The sequence below is a fragment of the Zasmidium cellare genome (assembly GCF_010093935.1).
Source record: "Zasmidium cellare ATCC 36951 unplaced genomic scaffold M409scaffold_12, whole genome shotgun sequence".
In the NCBI taxonomy this organism is placed as follows: Eukaryota; Fungi; Ascomycota; class Dothideomycetes; order Mycosphaerellales; family Mycosphaerellaceae; genus Zasmidium; species Zasmidium cellare.
The window spans coordinates 631,812-645,581 of NW_022986956.1; the positions used below are offsets into that span (position 1 = coordinate 631,812).

General features: G+C 54.8%; 5 protein-coding genes across 5 annotated transcripts; 3 read left to right on the top strand and 2 right to left on the bottom strand.

Annotated features, from left to right (window-relative positions):
- Window positions 1–500: 500 nt before the first annotated feature.
- On the top strand, window positions 501–2,332 carry M409DRAFT_65510 (uncharacterized protein; the record flags this gene model as incomplete). The annotated part of the gene is made up of 2 exons (XM_033816543.1): window positions 501–541; window positions 655–2,332. The coding sequence occupies 2 exons, from the start codon at window positions 501–503 to the stop codon at window positions 2,330–2,332; spliced, it is 1,719 nt and encodes a 572-aa protein (XP_033669493.1).
- Window positions 2,333–5,931: 3,599 nt separating this feature from the next.
- On the top strand, window positions 5,932–7,717 carry M409DRAFT_65511 (multicopper oxidase; the record flags this gene model as incomplete). Its single annotated transcript, XM_033816544.1, has 2 exons — window positions 5,932–7,490; window positions 7,549–7,717. The coding sequence occupies 2 exons, from the start codon at window positions 5,932–5,934 to the stop codon at window positions 7,715–7,717; spliced, it is 1,728 nt and encodes a 575-aa protein (XP_033669494.1).
- A 1,156-nt stretch (window positions 7,718–8,873) lies between these two features.
- Window positions 8,874–10,213, top strand: M409DRAFT_65512 (uncharacterized protein; the record flags this gene model as incomplete). The annotated part of the gene is made up of 3 exons (XM_033816545.1): window positions 8,874–9,211; window positions 9,270–10,038; window positions 10,097–10,213. The coding sequence occupies 3 exons, from the start codon at window positions 8,874–8,876 to the stop codon at window positions 10,211–10,213; spliced, it is 1,224 nt and encodes a 407-aa protein (XP_033669495.1).
- Window positions 10,214–10,470: 257 nt separating this feature from the next.
- M409DRAFT_65513 (uncharacterized protein) lies at window positions 10,471–12,128 on the bottom strand (the record flags this gene model as incomplete). Its single annotated transcript, XM_033816546.1, has 4 exons — window positions 10,471–10,859; window positions 10,906–11,189; window positions 11,245–12,006; window positions 12,067–12,128. 4 exons carry the CDS (start codon window positions 12,126–12,128, stop codon window positions 10,471–10,473), a joined length of 1,497 nt encoding a protein of 498 aa, XP_033669496.1.
- A 628-nt stretch (window positions 12,129–12,756) lies between these two features.
- On the bottom strand, window positions 12,757–13,583 carry M409DRAFT_21354 (uncharacterized protein; the record flags this gene model as incomplete). The annotated part of the gene is made up of 2 exons (XM_033805816.1): window positions 12,757–12,966; window positions 13,026–13,583. 2 exons carry the CDS (start codon window positions 13,581–13,583, stop codon window positions 12,757–12,759), a joined length of 768 nt encoding a protein of 255 aa, XP_033669497.1.
- Window positions 13,584–13,770: the final 187 nt, after the last annotated feature.

A 13,770-nucleotide genomic window follows, 5' to 3' on the forward strand; every position in this document is an offset into this window, starting at 1 on the left:
ACGATTCCCCTACCTTTGCCCATTGTCCATTATACTCATACCAGCAGAATGCTTGCCGTCCATTGCAGACCGACTCTTGAGCTCGTGAAGCGTCCCCATCGAGGGCAGTCTCATCACGGCTGATGGCCTTCGGGGGTCGCAAGGAGGGCGAAGTGGCTCAGCGTGGACCAGTTGGTACCAACTCGAAGGCTTCGTTGCTCCCGTGACACGTATCCGGTTCGTGAAGGGCGATAGTGAGGGTTTCGATTGATCAGAGCAAGCAATACGGCGTGCGGCCTCCCAGCGCTGGCCGGATACAGCTGCCCTATCGAGCCAGCGAAGACGCTATCTTCGGCGAGCGCATACGGAGGCACGGGTGACACCCCGCTATCTGTTCGGTGGCAGGTCAGGTCGTGGGGCGGGCGTTGTGGAAGGGAAACATAATGGCCAGCTCGACCGCTTCCTCTCCTCCAAAGTTGTAGTTGAAGAAAGTGTCGACAGAGCGGCACAGCTCCGGCAGAATGATCCCACCCTTCGACTTCTTCGAGCATCGCGCGGCATGGTACGCCAGATTCCCCCCTCCATCACCCACATCTCCCCACACTATCCCACGCCGCGTTACAGTACCTGTCGATAAACGAACATCAGAGGCTGACCATTCACTTCACCGCGCAGCAAGCGAAAGCAGGATGACCGTGCCAGCCGCATTGCAACCCTTCCCAAGCCATACCTCTACCCTCTCTCACCGGCTGAGAAGGACATTCTGAACGAACCGATCGATCAGCTGGTGCAAGATGTACAAAGCAACAAGACCACCGCAAGCAATGTCCTGCGAGCCTACAGCAAGGTCGCCGTCAGGGCACAAGAGAAGACAAACTGCGTCACCGAGGTGATGGTCAAGGAAGCTCAGGCATGGATTGACAATGGCGATATCAACTTGAAAGGACCATTGGCTGGTCTGCCTGTCAGTCTGAAGGACAGCATTCAGGTCGGAGGTTTCGACACCAGTGTTGGCTACTCCTGCAATGTGGGCAAGCCGGCATTGAAGGACGGCGCCATCGTTCGCATGCTCAAGGATGCTGGAGCTGTTCCGTTCGTCAAGACGCAGTTGCCTGTCACTCTGCTGAGCTTTGAGAGCTTCAACGACGTCTGGGGACGAGCAATGAATCCCCACAATACGAAGTACTCGCCTGGAGGCAGCACTGGTGGTGAGGGTGCCATTCTGGCTTTTGGTGGAAGCAGGATAGGCATTGGCTCAGACGTTGCTGGATCGGTTCGTGCGCCAGCACATTTCTCTGGCTGCTACAGTCTTCGCTGCAGTACTGGAAGATGGCCCAAGCTGGGCGTCAGCACCTCCATGCCCGGCCAGGAAGGTATCCCATCCGTCTTCTCTCCAATGGCTCGCACGCTTCTGGATCTCAGCTACTTCTCCCGGTCCTTCATTCAGATGCAGCCCTGGAAATACGACCCATCTGTCCACCCACTGGCCTGGCGAACCGACGTTGAAAACGAGTACGCCGACAGGAAGAAGCTCAAGATTGGCGTTATGAGAACCGATCAAGTCGTCGATCCAGCTCCAGCTTGTGTCCGAGCCCTCGATCTGGCCGTAAATGCCATGAAAGCTCAAGGTCACGAGGTCTTCGATGTCGTTCCTCCCAGCCCATACGAAGCCATGGTCATTGCAAGCAATCTTCTCAACGCTGACGGCACCAGGACCTTCCGCTCTTACTTCCGAACCGGCGAGAGTGACGACGCTGGAGCTCGCGAGTTCGGCCGATACATGCGCCTGCCTCGATTTGTCAAGTGGTTCTACTGGGCATATGTCAAATACGTCAAGCGTGACTCGATCTGGGCCGGGCTCTTGGAACACTGGCACGAGAAGTCTGCATACGAGAACTGGCAATGGACGGTGAAGCGTGAGCTCTACAGAGCCAAGTTCTTCGAATGGTGGAACAGCTTTGGATCCTTCGGCGATGGTTTGGACTTCATTTTGACTCCTCCCAATGCAACCCCGGCCGTACCACACAATGGCATGAAGGATGCGGCTGCATCTTGTGGATACACTTTCCTGTTCAACCTACTGGACTACACCTGCGGCATCGTCCCCGTCACCCATGTCGACCCTTCCAAGGACATGCTCTCACCCAGTGTGAAGATCAGCAAAATGAACGGCGTAGCAAGAGGCGCATACAAGCACTACGATGCGATCAAGATGGCTGGTCTCCCTGTCGCTGTTCAGGTCGTTGGACGGAGACTTGAAGAGGAAAAGGTGTTGGCTTGCATGAAGAGGCTGGAGGATGCTCTTGATGCGAGAGGGGAAAAGTATGAGCTTTTGCCTGTGCCGGAGAACTAGACGGTATGGGGATGAGATGAGGAATGATGATGTTTGATGCCTTTGTTTCGATTCAAGCGGGAGATAGATACTGCATTGCGTTGCATTGCTTCATGTCTCTGTGCTTCTGGGTAGTGTGATAAATTCAAAAAGAGCGACCTTTTGTTTGATATGAGTTGCCTAACTCACCATTAAACATCCACCCCAATACCCCAACAGCAAGCACAACAGTAGAACATATGGCGAAGATTTCTGGTGTTTTGAACCAGATATCGAATGTCCATCTCGCGCAAGTGTTGACCAGAACTTCGCAGACTCTGACATGCACTCCACTGGATTATCAAAACACACCCAACTTCGAACGTCAAGTACCCATCGGCGTATATGACACAGTAAAAATGGTAGCAATTTTTTGGAACATATTTCCAATAAGTCTCATCGTGTTCTGAGTCTAAAGAGTGTGGAATATGTTCGTGGAAGTGGTGTTTTGAGATTCATTCACTTGCTGATCGAGGGGCGTATGTAACTCCAGGGTAACCCTAACGCTAGTCGAGGAAGTACACTCTTCACAGCCCAACTACTACGGCGAGAGCGTTATGATGTTGAGCAGAAACGAGGAGACTATTGTTGAGGAATGAATGCTGTCAAGCATGTACATATTGTTGGGATTGTGAAGTTTGTTTGTTGAACAAGATACAGTTCGTGCTATGCATTGTGGGTAGAAATCGCACATTCATGTGCAGGACGCTCACACTCCGAAGCCACGAATGTCGCTGGCAGAGTATGTTTCGATTTCGGTGTCTAGTCAACAGCCTTTTGTATCGAAGCGTATGTAAAACATGACCAACACAGCAGACGCAATCAAGCAACAATGCCTCGACTGTAGTGAAGAACTCAGAATGTTACGGCGAAGAGGTTCTTTGGGTAGTTGACACGGCGACGAGGGTATCACATGGAATACATCATGTCGCATGATTCACATTCGAGGGTTTCCCTGGCAGGTCTGACACTTGAGGCCTAGAACGCATTGTCTGTGACAGAGCCTGCGGGGACATGTCGATGGACCAGAGTATGCTACAGTACGTTCTCGTCGTCTGGTCACTCACGCTGTACCGAGGATTGGACGGCACATTGAAACCGCATTATCCGCTTTCTCTCGGAGGCCGGTTCGGACGAGCTCAATTGCTCGCTACTCTGTGGGAACGTCAAGCGTTCTGTGACTGTGCAGCATCATTCGTGCGCTGAAGAGACGAAAAAGCATGTGATGATGTTGCGATGAACTTGCCGTGCACGCCCTCATGTTTGATGAAGGCTTCGTCAGTACGATGAAGACTTTCTTCAGCAAGAAGTCTAGGCCAAGTTACAGTCGATCACTCAGGACGACGAACCACGCAAGGAGATATTTGAGGTGGCTGACTATGCCCACATGCTCGGCAAGCGAAAAAGAGGACAAGCTGAAACACGCCGAAGGCTGGGTTAGCGGCCGTTGGTAAAATGTGGCGAGAGGACCGTGCGGTGATGGGTGACCGTTTGAAAGACCGAGACATGTTGCGATGAGGATAGGCATGCTCATCAAGACGCCTCGCTTGCTTGCTTGCTTGTTGCTGGGCGCGACGAGACGAGGTCTTGTCTGCGGAGCAGCGTCGGGGCAACTGTTCGCGGGCATTGCAGGTCAGCGTCAGGTGAGGAGATCTTCGGCGCAATCTTGTCGAGATTGGTGCCTCTCGTACAGAGGGCAAGCAAGACCTCGATGCAGTCTGCCATCGAGGGGGGAAACTTTGCGATCGAGGTGGGAGGTCTTTGCATGTTATATGTTCAGTCGCTCGTTGCAGCAGTTGGGATGATCGGGCTGGTGAGCGAGTTTTCTCGCACGATTTGCAGCAGTACAGGCGTGCTAAGGATACCAAGCAGCGTTGCCATGCCTTCTGGGCAACGAAGGTACCCACCGGCTTGTGGGCGAAGGAACTCTCAGAAAGGATCAGATCGCCCCCGCCGCCCACATGTTTGCAGGAAGATTGCGTGAGAAGAGAGCAACGTTCCAGCAGCTTCGAACTGCGACCGCCCTCAGGAGAACCAAAGGTTCGCAAAACGTGTGCTGGACGAACCCGTGGGAGCGCAGAATTCGGGAGGTGAAGTTGGGGGAGAAGACGGGGCACGATCGGCGCTAGGGATAAAAATACGCCCTGGGCTCATCTAACCTTATTTCCTTCTTGCCTACAGATGATGATCGCCTTGGCGGAGTCCACCATTTTCTCCTCAATCGCACGCAAAACCGCTCAGAGCTGGGTACAAGGTCGGCCTGGGCGTCCACGTCTCACGTCCGGTGCAATTCTGCCGCTGCAGCAACCGCCCAAACTGCATCGATTCGTCGTCAGCGAGGAGAGCCGGGGCTTCACGGATCAGCAGCTGTGGCAGCCTCTTGATCAGAGGCGCTGGCGGAGATGCACCACAAGTCGACGCCCCGAACGATGAGCCGAGTGCTTCTCCTTCTTTAGCGAGCGCCTCGCCAGCAAAGACCTGCTTTTGCCGTGCGCAAGGCCTTTCAGGGCAAGCGGCTCCGTCGCGGCGGCAGAGAAACTGCCCGACCTGTTCCAGTCAAGGTTGCCGACCTCACATCGTCATTTGATGTGGCCACTCATGCCTTCTCAGAGTCCTCGCAGCTTGTCTTGATGGCTGTGGCGTTCGGGAAGCATCTGTCTGCAAATGCCATCGCACGAGCCGCTGTCAGCATGAGTCGCCTTCCATCCGGATCATGCAGCAGACAGCTATTCACCTGTGGAGCGGTTTGGGCTGAGGGACGGAGTTTGGCTCGCCCCGATGCTTATACCGAACAAGCTCATGGCTGTGGCGTCGTAGTTTTTAGCCGGCCCTGAAAAAGATGCTGCGGTATGGCGATCTACACATAACGTTGTGGCGCGTTACAACTTCGCATCAGATCATCAGGAGCAGCACGTCACTCAGGAAACGACCGTTTCTTATCGCTGTCCTGCTGTGAGACCTGGTGAATGAGGCTCCTATTCCGAGACGGCCTTCCACCACTTCTGGTATCGCGGCCTCAGCTGGCGCGCTAGCGGCCATGTTGTGTGCCCTGTGCGCCTGACCAGATGCGCCGTCACTGGCTCTGCTCTTGCTGTAATGGGCGAATACACAGACCTCAGGCGGCAGGGAGCCACGACGACCCGACTTGTCATGCTCGGCATGTCCCTCACCCTCATTGTGGCGGCACGATTTGGAGGAGTCGGCACGATATGGGTGAACGTGTCGCGTAGGCCGTCTAATTTCCAACGGGATAGCAACGATCACGATCCCAACGGTCGGTCTGCATCAACCTCCCTCCTACCGCCTTTCTCGTACAAAAGTGAAGTTGTGCCCAGCATTACTACCTTCTTGCTTAGAGGCTAGCAACCATACACCGCCGTACGGCACTCACTCACTACACCTGTGTTAGAGCTATCACTCGTTCCTAGCTCTTCACGTCCTACACAATGCCTGCTTTCGCAAAGCACGCAGTCACCGCCCTCGCGGCGCGAGACACATTCACTCCTAGAGATACACTCGCGACACTGACAAGTGGTAGGTTCAGGGAACATCACAGCCTTTGATCAAGACACTGACACGTCATGACAGCCGTAACAAACCTTACTTCAAACCTGCTTCCCGACTTCTTAACGAACAACCCTTTGCCACAAGGATTCCCTTGGGGCTCCGCCACCGCCAACAACACCAACTACTACGACACATGGCCAGACACTGGAGTAACTCGGACGTACACCTGGAGTATTGCGAAGGGAACATGCGCACCAGATGGTGTTGAGTTGGACTGCGTGCTTGTGAACAACCAATTCCCTGGACCTCTGGTAGAAGCCAACTGGGGTGACATGATCGAGATTCAGGTCACCAACAACCTCGACGAGGGTACTGCCATCCATTTCCACGGTTTCTTGCAGAAGAACTCGCAATGGATGGACGGTGTTCCAGGTGTTCAGCAATGCCCAATCGCCCCTGGCAAGACTTTCACCTACCGAACACGAGCAGAACTTTACGGAACTGCGTGGTATCACAGCCACTACGATGCACAATCAGCAAACGGTCTCTACGGACCAGTCGTGGTCTACGGCCCCAAGAACGCAGAATATGACGCTGATCTGGGACCTGTCGTCCTCGGTGACTGGGTCCACACTGACTTCCACGACTTGGTCGACGAGCTCATGGCACCATACCCCAATGCAAAGATTCCACCATCGCAGAACATCCTGATCAACGGTCTCAACCCATACTACGGCGCCAATGCACCAACTGCGAAGTTCCAGGTCAGCTCTGGCAAGAAGTATCGTCTGCGTCTGATCAGCGCTGCCTGCTCGGCCACCGTCAAGTACACGATTGACAACCACAGCTTCACTGTCATCGCCAACGATTTCGTCCCAGTGAACCCATATCAGACCGACCACATTACGCTATCCGTTGGCCAACGTAGCGATGTCATCGTGAACTTCAACCAGGACCCAACCACCGCCGTCTGGATGCGCACTTTCATAGCGCCTTGCTCCGAAGCTGAGGGTCAAACCGAGGCCAAGGCTGCTGTGTACTACCAGAACGCCGACACCAGCTCTCTCCCAGTCTCCTCGCCTGGTGCCAACGCCTACAACACGTACTGTGGAAACGATGACCTGTCGCAGACCACTCCTTACTACCCAATCACCCCACCAAGCCCATCCTTCGAGTCTGTGATACCTATCTCTGCTCAAGTTAACGGAAGCCATCTTCTGTGGTACATGGCCGGCCGCACGTTCCGCACCAACTACAACGACCCGATGCTTCTCGAGGCCAAGCTCGGCAATCTGGACTTCCCCTATATCGGCAACGTGCACAACTACGGCGACAATAGCTCCGTCCTTTTCGTCATCGAGAATACTGGTTCCATGCCCCACCCCATGCATCTTCACGGGCACAACATGTTCGTCCTTGCTGAGGGTGAATGCACCGACAACAACTTCGTCTTTGGCCGATCCGACGGTGTTGCTGCTGCTGACTTGAACAACACCAACAAGGCGTACGGTAACTGCTGGGATGGCCATGTCACCAACGCCGACAACCCACAGCGTCGTGATGTCCAGATGCTTCTCCCAGGTCAATACATTGTCATCCAGTGGCTGCAGGATAACCCCGGTGTCTGGCCGCTGTAAGTTCAAACACCCGCTCCGAACCTTCCGACGCACTCGCTAACATGTTCCTCACAGCCATTGCCATTTGACCTGGCACTCCGCTTCTGGTTTCGTCTGGTCCGTTCTCGAGCGCCCGGACGACATCGCCAACATGCCCATCCCAAGCGTCATGGCCGACACCTGCCGCGACTGGGCCGCCTGGACGGGCGAGAACGTGGTCGACATGATCGACGACGGTTTGTAAAGCAAAGGAGCGCGCGAAAATAGCCAAACTTCTTCAAACTGTTTTAGCGGTTTTACCTCTTCCTCCCCGACCTCAACCACTCCCCCAAGGAACTACCTCATCACCGCACACCCAACACCCACCTTGTTGGTGTGGCGCACGGGGACCCTTTCAAGAAGAATTCAAAGCGGCTGTTTTAATTGATTCACTTCAAGCATAAGAAGAACCTGATACTATGCCGCACCTACCTAATTAACGCTTTCACGGTGGTTACGAAATGAGCAATCCTGCATGAAAGCGGATAAAATTACTTGGGCGAGGGGGGCGTGTTGTAATGTATGACCTTTGTTGGGAAGAACCGCCCTTCCTCGCGCAATGGGGCGTTTTTGAGAGACTTGATGTATGTAGACGAAATGATATCCAGCAGATGGCGAGATCTTTGCGATGCGATCTGATCCATCGAGTTGAATCGAGACATTGCTGTTCTATGGACTTCTTCGTTGTCACTTCGTTTGAACGGTGCTTACGACGTTTGATGCGAGCCATTGTTCCTGCGTCAGCACTTCATCGGATCGAGAGTGAATGGGCCTCTTGAGACGAGGCGAGGCCGCGAGGATGAAGAGAGCGGTGGCCTCTGCTGCTGCTTCTGCTTCGACCTTCCCTGCACGCCACGTTTCGCAAGATCTCCCTCCGCCGACGTTCGCACTTCTCACTTCCCACTCATCTCGCTTAAAAACCAGACCATCATCGACGCATCGTCCCTCATGACCATACCACCACACCGTTCGCGCCCATGCCGACGTAACCGGTATGCCGGTCAGACTCGCGCACGCCTCACCACGCCCGGATTCGTGGATTCTGCGTGATGGATTTCGCCGTGACCGATCTTTTCCCCTCTTCAGCTCTCCGCACAAATCCTGGTTCGACTCCGCACGTGGAGGAGGGAGGCTGGGGAGCAGCAGCGCCGGGGATTGTTTCTCCACGTTCCGGAGCTTGAGTGTTCCTGCATGATTGAGCTTAGAGCTGTGGTGAAAGCTTCCTTCGCGTGGAGAATTGAGGTCATCATAAAGAGGAGGTGAGCTGAGGACGTGTCTTGCTTTACTGTTTCTTCCTCTGTGACTCGCTCTTGTTTTGTGTCAGGCATTGGGCTGGAAGAGAAGACGAACATATCACAATCATGCGTCCAACATCATCAGCGCTGCTTCTCGCGGCTTCGTCGTCCTTTGTCTCTGCGCAGTCTGGCTACGGGAGCAGCAACAGCAGCAGCAACAGTACCGGCTCCAGCGCCTTCCCACCATTCTCCGGCAACCCATTCCAGAAGTATGACTTGAGCGCCAAAGGCATCAACGCGTCTTTCATCCCGTACGGAGCGCGTCTGACAAACCTCTACGTCAACGACAAGTATGGCAATCCTCAGGATGTCGCGGTTGGGTACGACGAGGGCACGCGGTATTTGCAGGACTCTGAGACGAATCACACCTATTTCGGCGCTGTGGTGGGGAGATATGCGAACAGGTGAGTCGTGGTGAAAGGATTGGGCGGCTTTGGCGTTTGCTGACTTGTGGTTTTGTAGAATCAAGAACGGCACCTTCACGATCGACGGCGAGACATCACACATTCCCACCAACGAGCATGGCGGCGAGAATACGCTTCATGGTGGATTCGTGGGCTACGATCAAGCCAACTGGACTGTCGTTTCGCACACCGGCAACTCCATAACCTTCTCCTACTACGACGAGGGTCTATCTGGCTTCCCCGGCGATGTTCTCAACGTAGCCACCTATACCTTGGCTGACGATGCCTCCTTCATCTCCCGCCTGGTCTCCATCCCCGTCAACGAAGCCACCCCCATCATGCTCGCCAACCACATCTACTGGAACTTGGGCGCTTTCGTCGACCAAGAGGCCTTGACCATCAACTCCAGCACTCTCCAACTTCCATACGCCGACCGTTGGATCCCAACTGACGGCATCCAAATCCCCAACGGTACACTGGCCCTGACCAACGGCACTGGCCTCGACTTCCAACAGCCCAACATCACCATCGGCCAGAATCTCCCAAACACCGAGGGATTCTGCGGTACCGGATGCACTGGCATTGACAACGCCTTCATCAACGACCGCTCCCCTTACTCTGCGCCCTACGACCCCAACCTGGAGGTCCTGAAGCTCTGGGCTCCCAGCACCGGTATCCAGCTCGACTTGTCGACCAACCAGGGTGGTCTGCAGATTTACACTTGCATTGGACAGAACGGCACCATTCCGGTCAAGCAGAGCCAGCAGCACTTGAACTCAACCACCTACGTGGGCAAGTTTGGGTGTATCGTTATTGAGACGCAGGATGTAAGTCGATACTCATAACTTTCAGATGTTTGATATATGACTGACGGAATTTGAACAGTGGATCGACGGCATCAACCAACCTCAGTGGGGCCGTGAGCAGTACCAGATCTTCTCGCCCACGACCGAACCTGCTGTCAACTACGCCAAGTACAAGTTCAGCGTTGTCGAGCCATGAAGCACGAGGAAGAGATGTTGAAAAGCACAGATTTGTTGGAAACGACTATAGCATGAGGGAATATGAACACAAAACGACAGATAGGAGCTGCTGATGTAATGACAGGATATGCATAATGCCAGATCATACTCTTATGACATGCCCACCCATTCATTAATCTCGAGATCTGTCTGTCAATTGGAGCTCTTTCATCGACCATCTAACAACTTCAGCAGACCTCTATTCAAAGGTAGACGATGGGAGCGTGCGACGATGCACTATACTGCCATCCCAGCCTCTCTATCATTCACACGAACATCAGCCCCCTTCGTCTCCTCAACAAGCACCATATTCGTCTCCGAATTCTCCCTGGCAACATCCACCACCCGATCCCCAAACGCCGCCGCAATCTCCTCCAGCGTCCGCCCCGTCGTCTCCGGAAACCAGTAGTACCCGATCACCCACATGACCGCGGTACAGCCCACGAAGACATAATAGTAGTTCTGCTTGATATTCGCGAAAGCAGATGGGGCGGCTTCGGTGAACGCTACCGTCACGGAGAAGAAGATGAAGGCTGCGATGCCGATGACTTTGCTGCGGAGGGCGATGGGGAGGATCTCGGCGTTGTAGATGGGGCAGACGGATTCGAGGGTTCCGCATAGATGATCTATCAGCTTCGAATGAGACACTATGATGGATTGGGCCAGACGAACCATTGAAGAACGCATGCGCGAATATCCCCAACACAGCGAACCCTTTACCGACTTGATTATCGCTGTCTTGGTATATCTTTTGCATCGCGGCGCAGTAGATCAGGATCCCGGTGGAGATGGCCATGCCCCAGAGGAGGAGCTGGCGACGGCCCCATTGGTCCAGGAGGAAGCGGTTGATGAGGAGAACGGCGACGAGGGAGAGGGTGCCTCGTGCTGCGGCGAGGATTAGGATGTTCTTTTGCTGGATGCCGAGGGCGCGGTAGAGAATTGTTTGGTAGAAGCCGCTATTCACAAGGTCAGTCGTGGTGGACGGGGAGACATGAGGGCGGTGAGGTTTACACAACAGGCGCCCCCGACAAAATCGCCATCAGAGCAATCGCGATGGCCACCAGCACTCGTTGACGATACTGCCTAAACAGCGCCAAATACCCCACAAACTCCCTCCCCTTCTCGTACTCAATCTGCGCCCTCATCAACGCAAACTCCCTCCTCGTCTCCCCCTCCCCCTCCCCGCGATGCACCCTCTCAAACGCCCTCTCCGCCTCCGCAAGCCTCCCCTTCCGCAGCAGAATCCTCGGCGACTCCGGCATAAACGTCGCCAGGCCCAGGAACAGCACCGGCGTCCAAGGGATCTGCAACGCAATCGGCACCCGCCATTGCACGTCCCCCTGCGGAGCGTAGAAGCACGCCACAGCGACCCACGAACTCATCATCACGCCGACAGCGATGCCCACGCCCGTGAAACCCGCGAGGAACCCCCTCCGTCGAGGCGGCGCGATCTCCGAGAGATACAGCGGGATCGTCGCGACCATCCCACCCACGCCGAAGCCCGTCACCGCGCGCCCGGCGATGAACATCCGGATGCCCGTCGAGGCGGTTTGCACGCACGTGCCGAGGAGGGTGATGACGCAGAGGAGCTGCAGGAAGCGGATGCGGCCTAGTCGGTCGGCGATGAGGGTTTGGAGGAGGACGCCGAGGGCTTCCCCGGCGGAGTAGGCGGAGGAGATGCCGCCTATTAGGGTGGGGGAGGGGTGGGACATGTAGGTGTTCCAGGAGGGGAAGGCGATGATTGTGGTTGCTATGCCGGAGTCGTAGCCGAAGCTGTGGTGGGAGGGAGGGTGAGGGGGGTTGTTTGGTGGGAGGGAGGGAGGGGGGACGTACAGGAATGTGCCTATTGCTGCGAAGAGCGTTACGCCGAAGGTGTAGGGGATGTGGAAGGGCATGTTGGTCGAGCCTTTGTATGGGTACAAAGGCGCAGAAAGAGTGAAGTGAAGGAAAGGTGAAGTCGGAATCTCTTCACCTATTTCCTCCACGACGGGCTCCAGGGTACCCATGAGGTGCATGCTAGTAGCCTTCGAGACGACGTAAGATCTTCAACAAGGTCTTCGACAAGGCCACTCCACGTCGCGGATCCGGGCAGCTTGACATTCCGTTCGCAAGGCTCGGAACGACGAGCTTCTCAATACCAGAAGCCAGGTCTATAGTATCAGCATTGATCTTCTCCGGCCACTTACATTCCCCCGAAAAGGTACGTGAGAGCGACGACATTGCAAAGTCAGCAGGACTGCCAGGTAGATACTCGCGGGGTCGTAGGAATGGCCTGTCTTGATGAGGCTTATTCCTGAATGCACCGTCTCTCATTGGAGCTCAGGGGTCGACAAGGTTGCGGTGCTGAACTTTCGCATCAGGCTGTGGGGTTCAGGGAAGGGGTTGGTGTTCCAGCGGCGGATGTCGCCGGAGATGTGGTGACTGGGTTTGTATGGAGGGATCTGTTGGTGGGGAAGTAGGTAGGTAGGCTATGCACCTGAAGAGACTCAAGCTGACCCTCCTAGATTCGTAAAGCAGGTCGCTTCATTCTCCATCCTCTGGATCTACGTCAAGTTCAGGGTAATGCCTATAGATACCGTTCCCATATTTCTGTCGTCGATTACTTTCCAGATATGCCTTGATCCTAGGACGGTCTTGGACTGCGTTGTAGAGCTTGAAGACCAAGTCGTAGTTGCCTGAGTCCTCGGCTCTCTGGATGGCTTTCGGGAATTGGTGTCTCGTACCGCTAAGACACTGGAATACATCAGTCTCTCAAACACGCTGACAGACGACAGAACTAGACACAAACACACCTGAAAAAGCACCAAATCCGCATACGTAAACTCTCCCGCGTGCAACCAAGGCCCCTCGCCACTCGCCTCCCCCTTCAGCACCCTCTCAAAATACCCCAAGAAAAGCGGCAACCTCGTCTTCAAATAATCCTTACTCCTCACCAAACTCTCCCCCTTCTGCTCCTCATAGTAGAAGTTCCCTCCTAGCGGATGATGACAATCATGCACCGCATTACTGAACCCATCCAGCGCCGTCAAGGCAAGTCCATTGAGCCTGTACACCGCGTGGGGATCTTGTGGATCTCCAGCTAGGCCGAACTGCTGAGCCAGGAAGAGCAGGATGTTGGGGGTTTGGCTTAGAGTCAGGTCGCCGTATTGGAGGAAGGGTGGAGCGAAGAGCGGCGTGTTGATTGAGTCGCCGAGGTTTTCGGGGGATTTTAGGGATTGGAATTCTGGGAGTGTGCCTTCGATGTAGGGGACGCCGGCTTCTTCGAGGAGGAGGCGGATGTGTTCGCCGCGGCCGGGGAAGGGGGCTGGGTAGATTAGTTTGGGGGTTGGAGGGGCTGGTTGGGCGGACATCTTGAGGAGGGGGAGGGTGGTGGGATGTTATAGGAAATGGTTTGTTGAGTATATAAGAATGATGGCGAGGCAAGATCGGATGTAGTCTGATTCGTACCAGCCCTAGTGTTTCGTGTTCGTGTATGCTGAGCTACTTCCTTCCCGATGCAGGAGCGTATCATCCTGCGAGCGAATGAGCTGTTCCCAG